This window comes from Poecilia reticulata, linkage group LG17, assembly GCF_000633615.1.
Source record: "Poecilia reticulata strain Guanapo linkage group LG17, Guppy_female_1.0+MT, whole genome shotgun sequence".
Lineage (NCBI taxonomy): Eukaryota > Metazoa > Chordata > Actinopteri > Cyprinodontiformes > Poeciliidae > Poecilia > Poecilia reticulata.
The window spans coordinates 27632029-27650213 of NC_024347.1; the positions used below are offsets into that span (position 1 = coordinate 27632029).

The 18185-nt window shown below is 38.1% G+C and overlaps 1 protein-coding gene across 1 annotated transcript in view; it reads right to left on the reverse strand.

Moving 5' to 3' along the window:
* Positions 1–8916, reverse strand: part of st6galnac3 (ST6 (alpha-N-acetyl-neuraminyl-2,3-beta-galactosyl-1,3)-N-acetylgalactosaminide alpha-2,6-sialyltransferase 3) — an 81057-nt gene extending 72141 nt beyond the window's left edge. Inside the window, exons 1-2 of the mRNA XM_017309900.1 lie at positions 8875–8916; positions 5458–5652 (exon numbers count right to left, since the gene is read on the reverse strand). Coding sequence (XP_017165389.1) covers positions 5458–5652; positions 8875–8916 — 237 coding nt within the window. The remainder of the gene's footprint in view (positions 1–5457; positions 5653–8874) is intronic.
* Between the last annotated feature and the right edge of the window lie 9269 nt (positions 8917–18185).

The following is an 18185-nucleotide window of genomic DNA, read 5'->3' on the forward strand; positions in this document are numbered from 1 at the left end:
TAACAGTTGGCTTTATATTTAACCAACATTTAGCTTTATATTTAACAAACATTTAGCTTTATATTTAACCAACATCTAGCTTTATATTTAGCCAACATTTAGCTTTATACTTAACCAACATTTAGCTTTATATGTCTCTAATCACAAACAAACAAACTTAAGATAAAGAGAAACCCTCAGTAGTTTTATACATGGGAACCAACCTTTAGTTTTTGTACTTTTAAGCTTTCTGTCTTTCTTTTGGTTTTTGTGTTTTGTTTGTATTTCCTTCTAATTCATATATAAATTAAATTATCTTACCCACAAGTGGCTGTACATTTTTAACTTTGAAGAAATTAGATAACTAATAATTTTGATAATCCAAACTTGAACAGAGAAAGTTTTATTTTTATAAAGTGTGTGTAAACATCTGGCTTCATCTGGAAAAGCTGGTCTAATGAGAACAAATCCTGGAATCTAGTTACCAACAAATCTTTGTGATTCAATAAAATGTAAAGTACCAGTAATCACAACAAAGGGCATTTTTATAATCCCACTAATCCCAGCACTCAGCAGAGCCTCTGATGTGAAGGAATGAGTGTGGTAAATATGAAGAGGGTTATTTAAAAATAAAAGCTGCAGACGCAGCCGTCGTTAAATTAAAGCGCTGGGCTGTGAACTTAACCTTGACGTTCGTTAAGTCGCTTTAAACTCTATTAATTAATAAGCAATAATGATTGCATTAACAAGCTGCAAATCGCAGCGTCTCTGTGGGAATTTAAAATCCTTCTTCCAAAAATAAAGTCTGCCGTCAAATAATTATTTTTAGTGCTTATTTCTTTCTGCACAAATAAATCTTCCAAATTAAGGTGGATAAAATAAAAGGGGCAAAAAAAAAAGCAAATCCTTGAAACAATTTGGGTGAAAAATACCAGCTGAATCTTCCACAAAACCTCAATTTAAATGAAAAGTGAGTTAATAGATCAGACGCATCTCTAGCTAAACAATCTTGTTTTTAATGGTCTGGTCAAAGGCGGACAAAATAAAATCAAGCAAGAAATGCTGAGAAATGCAATTAAAACCGACTTCTGATTAAACATCAAAATGCAGGTCATAAAATCTGCAACTTGCAAAACCCAACAACTTTAATTAACTAATAACTGAGACTGAAAGTAAATTGATCAGGAGCTAATAAAACAGCTGGTCCTTTCATTTTAATCTCAGAGGTCTTTAAACATTCAGAAGCCCTGATTTTAATTCAACTCACAGAGAAAAGACGTCGAGTCTCTCCACTAATTGATTAATAAATAATTACTTTGCTAATTAGGAGAACAAGTTTGGATTGGGCAATCCAGTTTAGTCACTCTCTTGCATGAATTACTAGCATTAAAGACGACAGAAGCAAAATCTGAAAATATCTGAGCAGATGCTTCTATTAAACGGGATCAAATCTAAAGATTTCTTCTTAAAGCTGCAGTATGTAACTTTTGTAAAACAAATTCTGTTTTACATATTTGCTGTAGTACATCACTATGTCATGAGGCAGATGATCTGTGTAAAAATGGAGCCTTCTGCCAGTGCTCCCAGTGCCAACAAGAAACAACCAATCAGAGCAAGGAGGCGGGTCTTAGCGCTGACAATCACTCTCCTCCGTTTCTCTCTGCTGTTCCTGATGGCCCAGAATGCTGTGAATGCTAAGGCTAGTTAGCCTGGCCACTGAGGACAGAGGATAAACAGTTTTTCTGTAACTGTAAGTCGTTTCTCTGCCATCAGCACATTTAGCAGCGAGTACACGAGGATGATTGACAGCACTAAGACCCGCCTCCTGACTCTCATTGGTTGTTTTTGGTCAGAAGTAATGCATTTCTACCAACAGCAATAGTAGCTCAGGAAAGAGGTGGAACAGATTGATCTTTTCACAGGTTATCCGTCTCATATTACACTGTAATGATGTGGTGAAAATTTTAACAAACACATAAAAAACATATTTTTAACAAAAGTTGCATACTGCAGCTTTAACAGGAAGCATGCAGAAGAACTTTGTTTAACATTTCAGTCATTTGCCAAAGCGAACGGACAAAAACCAGGATGGAAATGTTTCTGCTCGGCGTGTGACGGACCGGAGGGCATGAATGCAAAGTGCTGCAAGACAAATGTTTTGTATTTCTCAGAGAGAGCAGAACAGGAACAATAAATCACACCTGCAGACAGACTCAATCAAATGAGGAAAATAAGGCCGGGAGCTAAGGCAGCTTCCGCTTCTGCCAGGTTATGCATAATACATGCTAGGGAAATGACACCGTTCGGTGGATCAGGTAACAGCGTCAAACAGAAACACCTCTGCCTCTCCAGGCTGGTTTGTTGCTAAAGCCCATCGCTTCCCGTTCAAGTTCACAGCAAAGAACAAGTTGGAGTAGAGCAAGAGAAGCAAACGGAGGCGTAATTCTGCAGAGGCTGCCTTTCTTTCTTTTCCAATGACTTCCCTAAATCTCCACAGGGAGAGGCCGGTGATTTAAGCAGGCTCGTCTGAAGGCTGGAGGAGGCGCAGACGTAGAGATTGGTGTAATGCATGATTGCCTCTGGGCCCGTGTTTTGTGGATGAAAGTCTCCAGAGGCAGAGGAAGATGCTGCGCATTAATCTGCCAATATCAACCCTTTTTTTCCCTCCACCCCAAACGCGAGACATCCACTTCTCACGAAGGACGAAGCGTCTTCTGCAACCTTCATCTCTTTTATCCTCATCCTCCTTCACCTTTTGCTGCACAGAGCTTTTATTTATTTGTGTGGCTATTTAACACCTAGAACACTAAGAAAGGATTTGATGGTTCAGTTTACATAAATCGCAATGAAAAGATAATAAGAAGCAGTTTGAAGGCAGTCAAGGCTGTTTGTGTTTACAAAGAAATGTGGCCAGAGTTCAGTAAAAGTACTTTTAGGAGTATTTTTATTACGCTGTACTTTTTACTTTTACTTTTGTAATTTTATTATAAAGTATCAATACTTTTACTTTAAAATTTCTGGATTTTATACCCATTGAATGAAATTCAAACGTGTTTTAACCAAACATTCACCAGACACAGACCTGCAGTTTTCATTAAAGTTTCATAAGTTTGAACTGGAAAACTGTCATGTTGCCTGATTTTGTTGTTTTTAATTATTTGTATGAATTGTTGTCAATTTTGTCCTTAAAATACCAACATTTACACTTAACTTTATATTTTGGTCCGTCTGATTATGTAATTTTTAAATAATAAGTGATTGACGATTTGATCTGTTACTCAGTACTTCAGTCGACTTTTTACCAAATACTTTTTTACTCTTACTTGAGTAATTTCTTGGACGGCTACTTTTGACTTTTACTTGAGTAAAACCTCTGGGTACCTCTCCATTCGGCACACATATGGCATCAAGAGAGACATTTTGGGATCCTGCTGCACAGTTACAGTGAATTAAGAAAATATCTGAGATGTGGTGATAAGTTAATGTCAATAGATGCTTGAAGAATAAGAAATCAAATGTTATGATGCAAGAGATTAGAGAAATATAAAAGAGCTTCCAATAAAAATAAGGTGATTTCGTTTTATTGTAAAGTAATAAAATCCAAAGTATCGGGGGGGAAAAAAACCAGCAAAGAAATCCTGTTAAAGTTTGAGACCTAAAACCCAAAGCTCCAGTAATCCTGCTCTGAAACATCCTCGAGTCACGCTGAGCGTCTCATTTTCCTTCATCTTTAAAATGTGTGACGCCGTCATCCTTTCCAACGTCTCGTTTTCCCTCCATATATTTATAACTTCTGCTGAAACACAGTTAATAAATCTGCCTCAGCATCTTGGCGCCACAAATGAAGAAATGCAAAAGGCAGAAGCTGCAGTAGCGTAATCTTACTCTGAAAATATCAGAACAAAACTTATTCTATTCTTTTCTGTGCATTCCTAAGTCACACATTAGGAAAATACCTTTATGAAATAACCATGTTTATTAATACAAAATAAACAGTGGCATGTATAAAATGTTGAGTAATTATGCTCACAGTTGATGAATGAACAAGAACTGGTTCTTCCTGTTGCTGTGCGTTTGGTTCAAAATGTTGAAGCGGTGAACTATAAACATGAATCGATTCAGTTTTTATGTGAACTGAAGATTTTGAATCAGAAAAATAAAACTAAAAGTGAGAAAAGGAAGCAGCCTGTGCAACTGTTTGTCATTCAGAAAGCAGCTCCAAAGGCCATTTTACTCAAAACGGGGACATAATTTACAAAATGGGCATCAAGCTGAACTGGAGATTGGAAACAAGATTGCTGTCTGGACTAAAATAAGTCAAAAGTTTCAAATCTGCTCTCGAGAAACGTCATGTTGAGATTAATGTGCTTAAACTGATGCAATGGAGGAGAATTTGTGGAAATGGGACGGACAAACTGTGGCTCTGAGAAGACCTCTTAATAGTGGGGTTAATTTCCATAAAAGGCTTCTGGTGGAAACACATTAACCTTTACTTGGCGTGATGGACGCCTCACACATCATGCCTACATCCCTCACAGTGCAAGACGAAAATTTAACGGTCAAAAATGACAAAAAGACATTTTAAAAATAAATCTGCTCAATAGAAACACGCCAATTTAGAAAAAAATCTGTTTAGGTTTTTATTTTTGCATTAACAGGATGTTACTACTGGCAGAAACTACAAAGAAGAAAAGAACAGGAAGGTTTAGGATGATGATGTTTTTTAATTATTTATCACATGAACAAACTTATTCATGTGAAATTTTAATTCAGATTTTTGTATTTAAAGGAAACATCGTAATTACAAAATTGTATTTTTCAGCATTTTAATACTGACAAAGTATGAAACTGATTAAGAATGTTTGACACCTAGTAGTCTGGTAGACTACTGCATCATTTGTTACATTTTCAGCTGCTGCGGTTCTCTTTGTGTCAAACAAACCAAATCCTTTGAGAAACCTGTTCCCTTCTTCACCTGCGGGGGCGCTGCACCAAGAACCTCTGAAGGAAACAACATGAAACCCTCTGAAGAAGACATGAGCACAACTTTGTTCACAAAATGTAAACAAAAATGGAACAGCGTATTTTAGCAGTTGTAGGTTTTTGCTTTTGTTTTTGGTTTTAAAAGAAAAAGTGCTGGACTGTCGCATTTGTTTTGGTTGTATTTACCCAGAATGCACTGTGATTTATTCCACTTCCTGCTTTTGGAGCAGTCTCAGGTATTTGCATTTACATATGCATCCAAACCGCATCAGAGGTCACTTCAGCCGGACAAAAACGCAGGTTTTTAGTTGGATCAGAGTTCACTTTTTTTGATTTGCATCAGTTTGATCAGCTTTCACAAACGAACTGAACTTTCCAGATAAAATAACTAAAGTTAGATTAAAGCGGATTAAACAGGGCTGGTGTGAATGAACACTAAATGTGGAAAAAAAAAAATTTCAGCTGTTGATTCTCATCGCGTATGTCGTCTCTCACCTCCTGTTTTGGGATGCTGACGTAGCCCAGGTGAGGCTTGAAAGCCTTGTATGACTGCTTGGAGAACATCCAGTGGTTGCCGAACGTCTGACCGAACACAGGCTGCAGGAGGAAGTACGGCTTCTGCGAGAAGTTCACCACAACCACAAAGAGCGAAACCACCACGATCAGGCTGGTGGCGATGAGAGACTTCCTCTGTGGAGAGAAAGGAAGCAATAAGCAAAACCTGGAGCTAATATTTCACAATATTTGACTGGCTGTAAATCCAAACGTTGACATAGAAGGAAACATCTGAGGCCAGACTGTGGAGCTGTAAAACCAGGGTTTCTGCAGGTTTCACCAACTCAACTTTAAGACTTTTTAAGACCTTTATAAGACCATTATGAACAGAATTAATAAATAAATCATATGGGCTCACAGCTCAATAGTGAAGACAAACATCATTCAACCAACTGGATGGATGTAAAAAAGCTAACCAGCTAGCAATGGGCTATTAGCAGCTAGCTACCAAGACCTGCAACCGCCTCGGGTCACAGAAAGCAACTCAAACTTTTGTGTAGCAGCAAAGTAACATGAGAAAAAAGAAAATTACATATAATATACGAGTTAAAAATTTAACACCTGTGATTACCACATTAAGAACAACTTTTAAAATAAATGAAAGATATTTTAAGGTCTTCATTGTAGATATATGAAATTAAGACTTTTTAATGGTGTGCAGACACTTTGTAAAGTTTTTAATTTTGAAAAACAAAACAGGATTTTTTTCATGCAGGAAAGCAAAACCCGGTGATGGATTTTGGCACATGGGCAGTTGCCCAGGGCAGCATTATAAAAGGGGGGCGCATGAACAAAGAAATACAAATATATATGTTAAAAAGCGTTTTATTGCTTCATGAATGTGAAGTGAAGTCATTGGAGGAGTTCAGCAAACGAGATTATAACATGTCTGAACATTTGGCTAAAATATGGCGGCTAAATTCGCAGATTTGTACTCAATATTAATGAAGGAATGGAAATTGTTCCATGAATTGTCTGTTGGTTTGTAGTTTGTTTTGTTTGGTTTTAGTGAGATCTGAAAAATAAAACATGTATGTAATTAAATCAGACTTCAACCTGTCCAGGTGGAAATTAGCATTTTTTGCTAAACCTGGTGCCGCGCACCTCTCCCTCTAAAGGGTTAATGAAATGTTGCACATTGCCTCTGTATACATAAATAAACAAACAGTACAAGCAGGAGAAATCTAATTTACTTCTCTTAATTGGTTGGTGGCCTGCAGAAATAGGGTCTTGTCTCCCTGAGACATTTCACAGCCACTTTTTATTTTTAAATGTCAGCCATTAGATACCAAAGAAAATTCTTTATCAAAAGAAAAACGTGGTCCATTCAAAGTCTGCAGAGCAAATACTTTAATTTCACCATCTAAAGATGCAAAGTCTTAATTACCTTTTAAAGCTGAAGCTCATTTGGGACAAATTACGAGTCTTGAAAGCGGATCTGAGCAGAGCCACATCAAAAATGTCTGAGAAGAAGCGAGCTTTGCTCCCCATGAGGAGAAGTTTTCAAAGCAGCAGAGGGACTTTGAAGAAAGTGTTAAATTCAATCTTTGCCTTTTTGATTCAAGGCTAATGACTCAGAGTAACATCTTCCCTTAAGATCCAAGTGTACGAAAGTCTCTCCTCCTCCTTCTACAGTCAATTTGCAGAGATTACCTCTTAATCTCCGCTCACTGAAGCGCAGCATTTCATCCCGGATGTGAGGCAGAAGATATACTTTTAAAAAGCCAGCTCAGCTTTTTCAAATGTTTTATAGGTGTGTGTGTGTGTGTGTGTGTGTGTGTGTGTGTGTGTGTGTGTGTGTGTGTGTGTGTGTGTGTGTGTGTGTGTGTGATGGAAAAGTAACGAGTGGATGCTGGTCCACCAGCTGAAGTAGATACGAATTCACATCATCTATTAAATAAAATCCGCAGAGACAAACCAACAATGGAGTCCCTTCAGGAAGATCAATGGGACTGAAATAAAACACCGAAAAGGTCGACTCGTTCAAATACAGCCACGGTAAGAAAGAAAAGTACATTTACTTTCTATTCTGGGTTTTATCAGGAAAGACTACAATGTTCTGGTCTTTAAGAAACTCACAAAACAAACATCAGATTTCACACGAGCTGCGTTTTCATTCACCATATAACTGAAAATTATAAATTCACTTAATGGAAATGCCACTGGGCTGCACAGTGGTGCAGTTGGTAGAGCTGTTCCCTTGCAGCAAGAAGGTTCTGGGTTCGATTCCCGGCCCCGGTCTTTCTGCATGGAGTTTGCATGTTCTCCCTGTGCATGGTGGGTTTTCTCCGGGTACTCCGGTTTCCTCCCACAGTCCAAAAACATGACTGTCAGGTTAATTGGTCTCTCCAAATTGCCCCTAGTGTGAGTGTGTGTGCGCCTGGTTGTTTGTCCTGTGTGTCTCTGTGTTGCCATGCGACAGACTGGCGACCTGTCCAGGGTGACCCCGTCTCTCGCCCGGAACGTTAGCTGGAGAGGCACCAGCAACCCTCCCGACCCCACTGAGGGACAAGGGTTTAAGAAAATGCCACTTTTGAATAATGTCAAAGTTTTTGCATTAGAATAGGGTGTTTTTCTTTCCCCCCAACAATCAGAAGTTACTACTGGCAGAAACTACAAAGAAGACGACAGGAAGTGGTAGAAGGATGAAGGCATGTCATGTTTTTCAATGATTTGTCGTGAGAACAAACTTAATCATGTGTGAATTTAATTGTGGAAACACCGCAATTGTAAAATTGTGTTTTTTCAAATTTTGTGGAACATCAACAAAGTTTTGCAATATTTGCATTGGAAACTCAGCCACAGCTTTTATTTTAGTGCATAAAATAAAAGATTAAATGGGGGGGGGGGGGATCAAAACTTTGCAGGATTACATAGTTTCCTCATCTCTTTGTTTAGTTTTATTGATGTTTGCAGATATTGGTAAAAGTAGTTTTAACCAATTTGAAAGTTTAGCAACCAAAGTCCAAAAAGAAAAGCTTAAAAGAAGGTATGAAAAAACTACTAATAAAGACCACTTTAAAGGTTTACAAGAAACTTTCATTTCAAACCTTTGCACATCACTGGCATTTGGCTCCAACAACAATAAAGCAAAATGGAGGCCAAACTGAAATACAGGCTTCCCCCATATGAATAAAACTTCTGCACCTGTTATATAAGAAGTTCTTTACTTTTCCATATTTTCTCCATGTTTCCTCAGCTGACTCACCCAAGGGATCTGCATTGCAGTGCCACAGCAGAAATAAAACTCGCTACAAATTCAAGGTCCAGAGCTTCATAATATAGACCTGAACCGACTTGTTATTGCAGCACAGCGACTGACCAGAGGGACAAACTGGCAGTAACATCTAAATGTACCTGGGCAAACTCCAGGTGTTTTGCTAAAGGATTACGAACCATGTTCACTTTGCATAATCTGCTTCCTCTCAGCATTTCTCCAAATACACCAGCAGCTGGGGTGTTACAGATGGCAGAATCTGGAGGTAATGGGTATTATGGTCCAGCAGAAAGAGCCGAGAGTGATGAATAATGAATAAGTGATGCAGGAGGAAAGGTTTCACAGAGGAGAAAGCAGGACTGGAGATCAACGCGCAGAACACGCGAGAAATCAAGATATGGTAAAATAAATAAATAGATGATCTGATTGCTACAACATCTCAGAGCCTGAGGCTGATGACGCGAGATGTTTCTTTTTAACTCGCGTTTACTGCAGGAAAYTGCTAATCCAAACAAACAACAGCAGAGCAAACCTCCAGCTTTTGGAAAGTTGGTGTTTTTCTTTGAAGTTATCTGATGGTGAAATGATGGGAAGCAGTGGAACAGCAAAAACCGTGGCTGCGAGCTCTGGACTCCAATATCAAACATCCTAAAGCAGGGGGCGGCGAGGCTTTGCATCATCAAGACGAGATCAAACAGCTGTGGTGCAGCAGGGGTGCAGATAAAAACATAAAAACATGGAGGCTGCGAAGCTGGCCTGGAAAGTCAACCTCCATTTAGCAGACGTATGCAGAGCACCATGCAAARCCATCGACTGTCACTTTTTGTCGCCTCACAACTAAAAAGTTTCAAGATTTTTTTTTTTACAGGGATTTTATGTGACATTTTTCACCCACTTTGAAACAAACTGCACTGCAAAAACACAAAATTTTACCAAGAATTTTTGTCTAGCTTCCAGTGCAAATATCTCAACTTGAAATAAGACAAAACTAACTGACAAGTAATTTTTCAGGTAGAAATATGAGCCGGTTTTAAGTAAATAATTTTTATTGATGTAAAAATACTAGTTCCACTGGCAGATTATTTAAATTATACATGGGAAAAGGTGGAATAATCTGCCAATGGAACAAAAATAATGAATTATTTACTTAAACTCCTGAAAAAGTTACATGTAAGTTAGTTTCGTCCTGTTTTAGACCAAACTAACTGGGGGAGGCGTGGCCAGCAGCTCACAAGAGGCAGAACCGATAAGGCTGAAATATCATTATCTGAAGGTGATTTTTTACAAAAACATGCAGTGAGCATGTTTTGACTAGACCGCACACGCATCATAACCTGTTTAAGGAAGCACAACAGGTCACCTTTAATACAGGAAGAAAATGTCTTGGACCTGCTGAAGACATGAGGCCTAAACCTACTGCCAGACTCAGGGGCTTATAATAAAAGCATGCCACACTTTTCAGATTAGCATTTTACCCTACTCACATAAAATTACAGCAAAACACATTAAAGTTTGTGGTTGTAATGTGATGAAATTGGAAAGAGTGTGTGAACACAGCTGCACTCTTTCATGGCACGCGGAGATAATTTGATGCAAAAAGATTCCCTATGAGGAGTAATTCTGCCTTTTCCCCGTTTCTCCTTCCACTTTCATGTAAAAGCTGCATATTACAAAGGGGCACAGCTAGTCTGTCCTATTTTATTAAAAAAATGCAGGTCATTTTCTGAAAATGTGCTGTAATAGCCTATCATCAGGCCTCCATTACGGGGCTTGAAACCAATTCCTCGTGATGCAGGAGGTTCTCCAAGGGAGGCAGGAAACAACCTTCGGCTCAGCCTGCCGAGCTGAAAAACCTCGGCCTGCACTCGGGAGGACGGAAAATTTCCTCGTCTCCATCAACCTCGACCCCCTTGTCACAAATCACGGGGGAAACGATGTGTCAGAGTCTGGAGGCGACCGGAGGCCTCGGCGTGGGCGTCACGGGGCGCTGAACCTCAGCCGGTGGAGAAACTGGAAGCTGGCGCCTGTTCATCCATCAGGGGGACGTTAAGTCAGACCATCGAGCCGTGAGACGGCGCGGCGAGGAGCGGCTCGGCAGAAGTGCAGTACAGTGGGAGAGCAGAGCCATTATCGCCATCAGAGAGGCGGCAGATGGCTATAAAGTCCGAGCATTAAAGCTTTTGGTCAATGTTAAAACATTTTCCTTGAAGACGGCGGCCCCCATATGCGACTGCGTTGACCTTGTTTGGCACCATCGGATCGGCCGATGATGGCCGCTAACTGCAGCGCTATTTACAGCCGCAGCCTGGGGACGTTTTATTTCATCTGCGCCGGCTGAAAGCTTCGAGGGGCCCATTTCTGAAGGTGCTAAAGCTTGTACTCTGATGGACTATTGATCTCGGTTCTCTGAGTGTGCCGGATCACTGGGACCTGCCACGCAGGAGGGCCATAACTTTCCTTCCATCTCTCCTGCAGCGCGTCAGAGGGAATGCATTACATCCAGGACCAACCAGCGGTTTGAGCCGACGATGCTGCTGCTGCTGCACTGGGGTGAAATTAAGGAACTGAGAGAGATGTGCATCACAACGGAGAACATTTACCAAAATACGTCATTTGAGAACATGTCTGAGCAGGAGAGTGATTTGAATTCACAGCCGTTTCAGATGTACGAAGTGACCGAGTCGGGTTTCTAGGCCGCATCGCCCACGATGTTCCCAAAGGATCGAGACGGCCACACCAAAACATTCACGTTGTACAGACACTTTTGGTTGTCTGCTCAGCGTTGGGGTCCATTTGGAAAACCAATCTCCAAGCTTTAACTTCCTGATTGATGTTGCTTCAATGGTTTTACCTCCATCTAGTTTATGAAGTGCACCAGTTCCTCCTGCAGCAAAACAACCCCACAACATGGGCTTGTTTTTGGGCGAACACCCCCCATGTTTCATAGTTATGTTGGTGCAACCATCCGGTTTCTCTCCCAAATGTAAGGATGGTCATTTTGGCCAAACATTTCCACTTTGGCTTCATCAGAAAAATGATGCAAGGTTTTCATTCCCGTCTCCATTTCCAAACTCTGATCCGTTTTACGTCGCTGCCTGGCTTCCTCCCCACTGACTGGTTTTCCAGGTTTAAATATCTGTGTTGACCCTAAAACTGCACAATTTGGAATCACAAAAATACGAAATTTTTACAAACTACCACGTTTTTCAATAAGGTTGACATGTAAGTGCATTTCACAAAAGTGTGATGGAAACACGAGTCATGTGACCAGCAGCCAGGAGTCACTGCTGGTGGACAGATGAAGACGTTTTAGGACGACGGCGCTGCATGTTTTTTTTAACGACTTATCACATGAACAAACCAACTCGTGTGAGATTTTAATTGGGTTTCTTATTAAGCTGCAATCTTGTGTTTCCTCGACATCAGAGGAATGAGTTTTGTGCTCATTTGTACAGAAAACGCGGCTTTAGCCACCATTTTCACAAGATTTAGTTTTGCTTTTGTTCTGGGATCCAGCTGCACATTTTGGACTAAAACTGGTTCGTTTCTGGGACACAGAACTCCCACATGAACCGGGATTGTTCATTGTTCTCCTGAAAGCTGATCTATTTCGATTTATCTGGACCCTCACAAAAGGAAACTGCATGTTTGAGGTCAAATAAATCCACAAATGTGCTTCCAATTAATCAATAACTCTCACCAAGCCATGACATCATCATTAGGGCTTTCTCATTTAAGGAACAGAAATAACTTTAAGGTAACTCCTTGAATGTCAATTATTTTTAGTTTATGTTTCCAGTGGGATATTATTCAGCAATAATATAACTTTCATCCAAAAAGGCTTTAAAATGTGCATTTTTATGATTTAAAGTCGATCATTTATCCTTAAATGTACAACAATGTCATTTGTTTATCAATTCTGAACCCTTCCCCTTCAAAATAAGAGACTCCACCACTGTACTGAAGCTCTCTGGTTTTACACAACTGATGATATCAATTGATTGATATCATCAGTTGTGTGCATGAAAAACACTGAAGCTCCAGTTTAGCAGCTGAATATTTCAGTGGAAAGTTACAACACATTGCAGCTGAAACTCCTTCCAGATATTCCAGCAGAGCATCAATTCAAAAGCAGGAAAATTCACAGATTCACGCTGGGATGAGATGTAAAATGATAAACTGTGCAGATCCAGTTTTAATGCATCTTACAGAAACAATTCACACCCAAAATAAGATGAAACGGAATTTTATTTTTATTTGGTTGCTTGTTCAGGTCTGAGTTCCTGCAACTGAAAGTTTAGAACAAATTTAAGTGTAAAGAACCATCAGGTAATTCATGAGGGGTGTCCAAAGAGCGGCCCGAGGGCCATTTGTGGCCCTTGGACTGATTTTGTGCGCCCCCCCCCCCAACTGCAATTCAAAAATGGCAAAAATAAATTCATATATGCAAATGGAGAGTTTTAATTTGTAAACAGGGTAAAATTATTACCAACAAATTTTTCTAACAAACTGTTTTATAACCGAGCTAACCTTGGTTTAGCTGTAGTTTATCCAGAGACTTTTACTGAAAAAACAACAACGTTGCTGCATCTGAATCAGCTTTTATTCTTTCTTAAACTTGGCTAAATGTAGCAAGCATTTTGAAAGTGTGTGAAATAAAATTACTTTAAATAAATGTATTCAATTTAGCCCAAAAGGAATGAAAACTAATAAGATACGGCTTATTAGGGTGATTGTCAAGAAAAACAGGAATGTATTTACAGCAAAAAACTTCTGATTTTCAAATGTCGAAAATTTGCAACTTTTGAAAATCAGAACATTTTTAAAAGGCAAAAAATATTTGACTTTTGAAACTCAAAAATGTCCAAGATTTTTCTAGAAAAATTCTGAGTTTAATCACTGAAGTCCTGAGTTTTTTTGGGTTTTTTTGCGAGATATTTACTCCAACATCATTGTTAAAATCTCTCTCAAGTTTTGGATCTACAATAAACATCATTTTTGAAAAAAATGTAAATATTAATAAAAAAATTGCACCACTTTATGTGCTTCTACTTTTGAATCGTGAATTTTGGCTCAATTGACGAAACGTTTGGACGCCATTAAATTAAATAAAACCTGGTTTAGCAGGCTGCACAGTGGTAGAGCTGTTCCCTTGCAGCAAGAAGGTTCTGGGTTCGATTCCCGGCCCCGATCTTTCTGCATGGAGTTTGCATGTTCTCCCTGTGCATGCGTGGGTTTTCTCCGCGTACTCCGGTTTCCTCCCACAGTCCAAAAACATGACTGTCAGGTTAATTGGCCTCTCCAAATTGTCCCTAGGTGTGAGTGTGTGTGTGCATGGTTGTGTGTCTCTGTGTTGCCCTGTGACAGACTGGCGACCTGTCCAGGTGACCCCGCCTCTCGCCCGGAACGTTGGCTGGAGAGGCACCAGCAACCCTCCTGACCCCACTGAGGGACAAGGGTGTAAAGAAAATGGATGGATGGATGGTTTAGCAGGTTATTTTTTACAGGTCATAAAAAGCGTTCAGTTTCATTAACATTTGTTAATATCTACAAAAAAAAGAAAGAAATCTGTAAACATCGTCGAAACTCAACCTGCCTGTTTCTCTGGCTGTTTTCCCGTAATGTGCACCGAGTGGGTATTAAACCTCCAAACTGAAGACTTGCCTACAAGGAGTGCTCAGTTCACTAGTGTGATGAATGGAAATTCAAGGCAAATTAGCTGTTTATTTCCTCATACATATTGTGCAATCAAAATTTCACCCCCACCAGGCTCTATCTGGGCATGAACAGAATACAATTTCCCACAATGAATAATCCCCCAGCTCAGTAAACAACAGGGCCGCGCCGCAGTTCAATCTAAAAAGTTAATGGCAACGGGTCTTGGAATAATGAGAGGTTCAACCTGGAGGAAACAGTTTGTGTAAAAAAAACACATACCTGCCAGCTATTTTTGAGTGTCTCCTGGGCAGCAGGCACAAAGAAAAGCTGAGATTACATTTGCAATGCAAAGCTGCTTCTTCTTCCCGGCACCCGATTCCTGCCATCACGCTTCAGCGGCCAGTTAAAACCCAATTTCAATTAAGGTGTTTAAGAAAATATATTTAGTCTCTCTCTCCCTCCGACGTTTCTCTCCGAGGTAATAAAACCCAGATAAACAAAAATCTGCTCTGGAGATTGAAAGCGCGGCGCTGTGGGTGTGTGGACTTTATTCGTGGCATGTTTTCTGCAGAGCGTCTCACTTCAAAAGTCACCCGAGTATCGAGATAATAAAATATTGTTTCCCCGGAGGAGGAAGAGGCGGAGTGTTTGCTGCCAGGAACAGAATCACGAACAAGCTCCGAGTTTCGCCCGCTGGAGGTTTCAAACTGGGAACAAACTGGGAATGCAGCTGGCATGAGCTACGGCCATCAGACCTGTGCAACGGAGAATTAGGGGCATTTTAGAGGGGAAGAAATTTCTAGAGGAGAAAAAATTCAGAGCCTGAAAAGTGAAAAAATTGCTGGGAAATTTTCTAAAATGTTGAGATTGATCTCAGAAATTTCCTAGAGAAATTTTTTTTTATTTTTYCTTGTTTCAAAAGTRAAAACTTTTCTAGTTTTTCCCAGAAAATTTCTGATATCGTCAAAATTTTTKAATTTTTYGAGCAAATTTTAAACTTTTCAAATTCAGAAATTTCCCATTTTTTTCTAGGAAATTTCAGAGATTAATCTCAAAATTTCTGAGACTTATGTAGAAAATTTCTGAAATATCAAAATTTTCCAGTTTTTCTAGCAAAATGTTAACATTTTAGGTTCTTTTTAATCTCAGAAATGTCCGTTTTTTTCTTGAAAATTTCAGAGAATAATGTCAAAATTTCTGAGTTTTTCCTGAAAATATTAAACTTTTCAAACTCTGAAATTTATCAGTATTTTCTAGAAAATCTCTGAAATTAATTTCCACATTTTTTGAGTTTTTTGGCAGATATTTAATCCTATTTTTTCTTTTCCTTCAGTCTACTATGGTCCTGTCAGAGATTTGGGTCATTAAAGTAGAACTACTACGTTTTATGATGGTAAAACTATTTGGGTTTYAACTTTGTGAAATTCCTCTAATTCATGCAAATTTATCTCTTGTTGGTTTTTCAACGCTTGTCTACTTTTCAAAAGTTTCAGTTTGTTTTTGTTTTTTTTTCTAAACTTACAAGCAGAGAAAAAAATTGCAGCAAATGTTTGAACATTAGTTGAACTTTTACAGCTTTAAGATAAATCGGCTAATAAAATCACTAACCAGCAAAAATCATTTAGAATAGAGGAGAAATAAACTTTATTGTCTCTTAATATGTTTTTTCCGAGTTAATATTTTGTTTTAGTAAATTTAGCATCAAATGTTAGCTTAGTAGGGCTTGGCAATAAATTGATTTTATCTATGACTTACATTTGCTGTTCAAGAAGATTTAATTTTGGGAAAAAATTGATTATTATCTGGTTTATAAGAATGTTTTACAGCCTGTATTTATTTAGACTTTTAATCCAGGTCATCTCACAGAAGAGAGGAAACAAAAGCCAGTTTTTGAAAATATTTCCTATCATTTGTAATTTCTTTTAAGAAAAGAAACAGACAAAAGAAATCGATGAAAATTCAGAAAAATAGCACTTAGATGAATTAACTGCATGCTTCTTTCTTCCTTTGGTGTGTTTTCCTGAGAGGTTTGTGTTTTTTTCCACCAAGAAAAGGAGATGAAATGGAAAAATGYGACRTCAACAACRACCTTGAGCACAAGACAAACCTAAACAACAAAGAATGACTCAAATTATTTCCTTGAAACACTTTTTYACTTATTTCACACCTGAAAGCAAAAACAAACTCAAAATGAAAAAGAAAATCTGAGTTTTCTACTGCAGACATTTTGCCGTTTGTCTCATGGTTGATCTGACGCAGGATGCTGATGGAGATCACGGCCAGCAGAGGGCGCAGTGCGCTCACAGAGAGGCGATGTAGTGACCTTGTGATGAACGCTTTCATTCATTCATTCATTCATTCATTCATAGAAAATGAAAAGGAGAATCAATCCGTCCCGTTTCTTTCTGCTGACAGAAACAAAAAAGAAACAAACTCACATTTTGAGGCAACGCAGAATAAAAAAAAGCTCCAGGTAGTTTTTACAGCAACACGTTTGTAATATAAAATATAAAGATTTCTYATTAGATTGTTTGTTATGTGACTGCAATAAAGATTCACGTGTCTTTATGCAGAATTATACAGTCCTGGAACCTTTTCAGAGGAAGACGTGACAGATGGTCGGAGTCAGTTTTGGAAAAATGCTGTTGGGAGGAAGAAGGTCAAAAAGACAAAATAAAAGCAGGTGAAGATCAATAATCTGAGATAAAACATAAAAAGAACATTGATACGATTAGCAGGTTTATGTGATAAACACTTTTTATCTTTGTTTTATTGTAAAGTGTCCTTGGATGGGACTAACAAATGAAATTCATTATGATTATTATTAGAAATKTACYGTTTGTACTTCATTAGCTCTTTTAAAACTTTTAAAAAGACAAAATGAAAAGAAAAAATAATCACTTTCTTTCATTGCTTTCATATTTCTGTAACTTTTACCAAAAGTAAGAAGTGAATTATTATTATTATTATTAAGTTTTGATTTTCCAAATCATTTTTTACTTTGACATTAAAGGTTTTTTTTGTTATTTTTTGTGTCAAATAGGCAAATTTTTACTTATAAAGACAATAAAAACGGAGGAAAACATCCAAAGAGGTGAGAACTTTTCATAGGTGGTTACATGAAAAAACTGAAAAGAATGAAAACGATTTGGTAACTTTATTTGAAGGGGGGTGAATAAAACTGTCATGGTACTTTAATAAACATGATATAACATGTTTGGTAACTTTATTTGAAGGGGGGTGAATAAAACTGTCATGGTACTTTAATAAACATGATATAACATGTCATGAATATTAATAAGCCTTCATGAATAATTATGACTGTTGTCATAAAGCGTAATTCGGTAAATTATGACACTTTTAATACAAAGTTGACATTATTCAAAATGTCTTTGTTATGACAACTTGACATTAACCAATATATCATTACTGATATAAATTTATGAAAGTATTACTGATTGCACTTTAAAAATTAGGTARCTTTATGTTGTTAAAGGTAAAGTTTAAACTAATGATTTATTGGTTAATGTCAAGTTGTCATAACAGACATTTTGAATGTCAACATTGTATTAAAAGTGTCATAATTTACCGAATGACTCTTTATGACAACAGTCATAAATATTCATGAAGGCTTATTCATGTTAATAACATGTTATGTCATGTTTATTAAAGTGTCATGTTAGTCTTATTCACCCCCTTCAAATAAAGTGTTACCAACATTTCTTATGATGTGCTTTTGTGTCAGTTTTAAATGTTTAAATACATTTATCTCCCCCCCAAAAAAAAACATGGA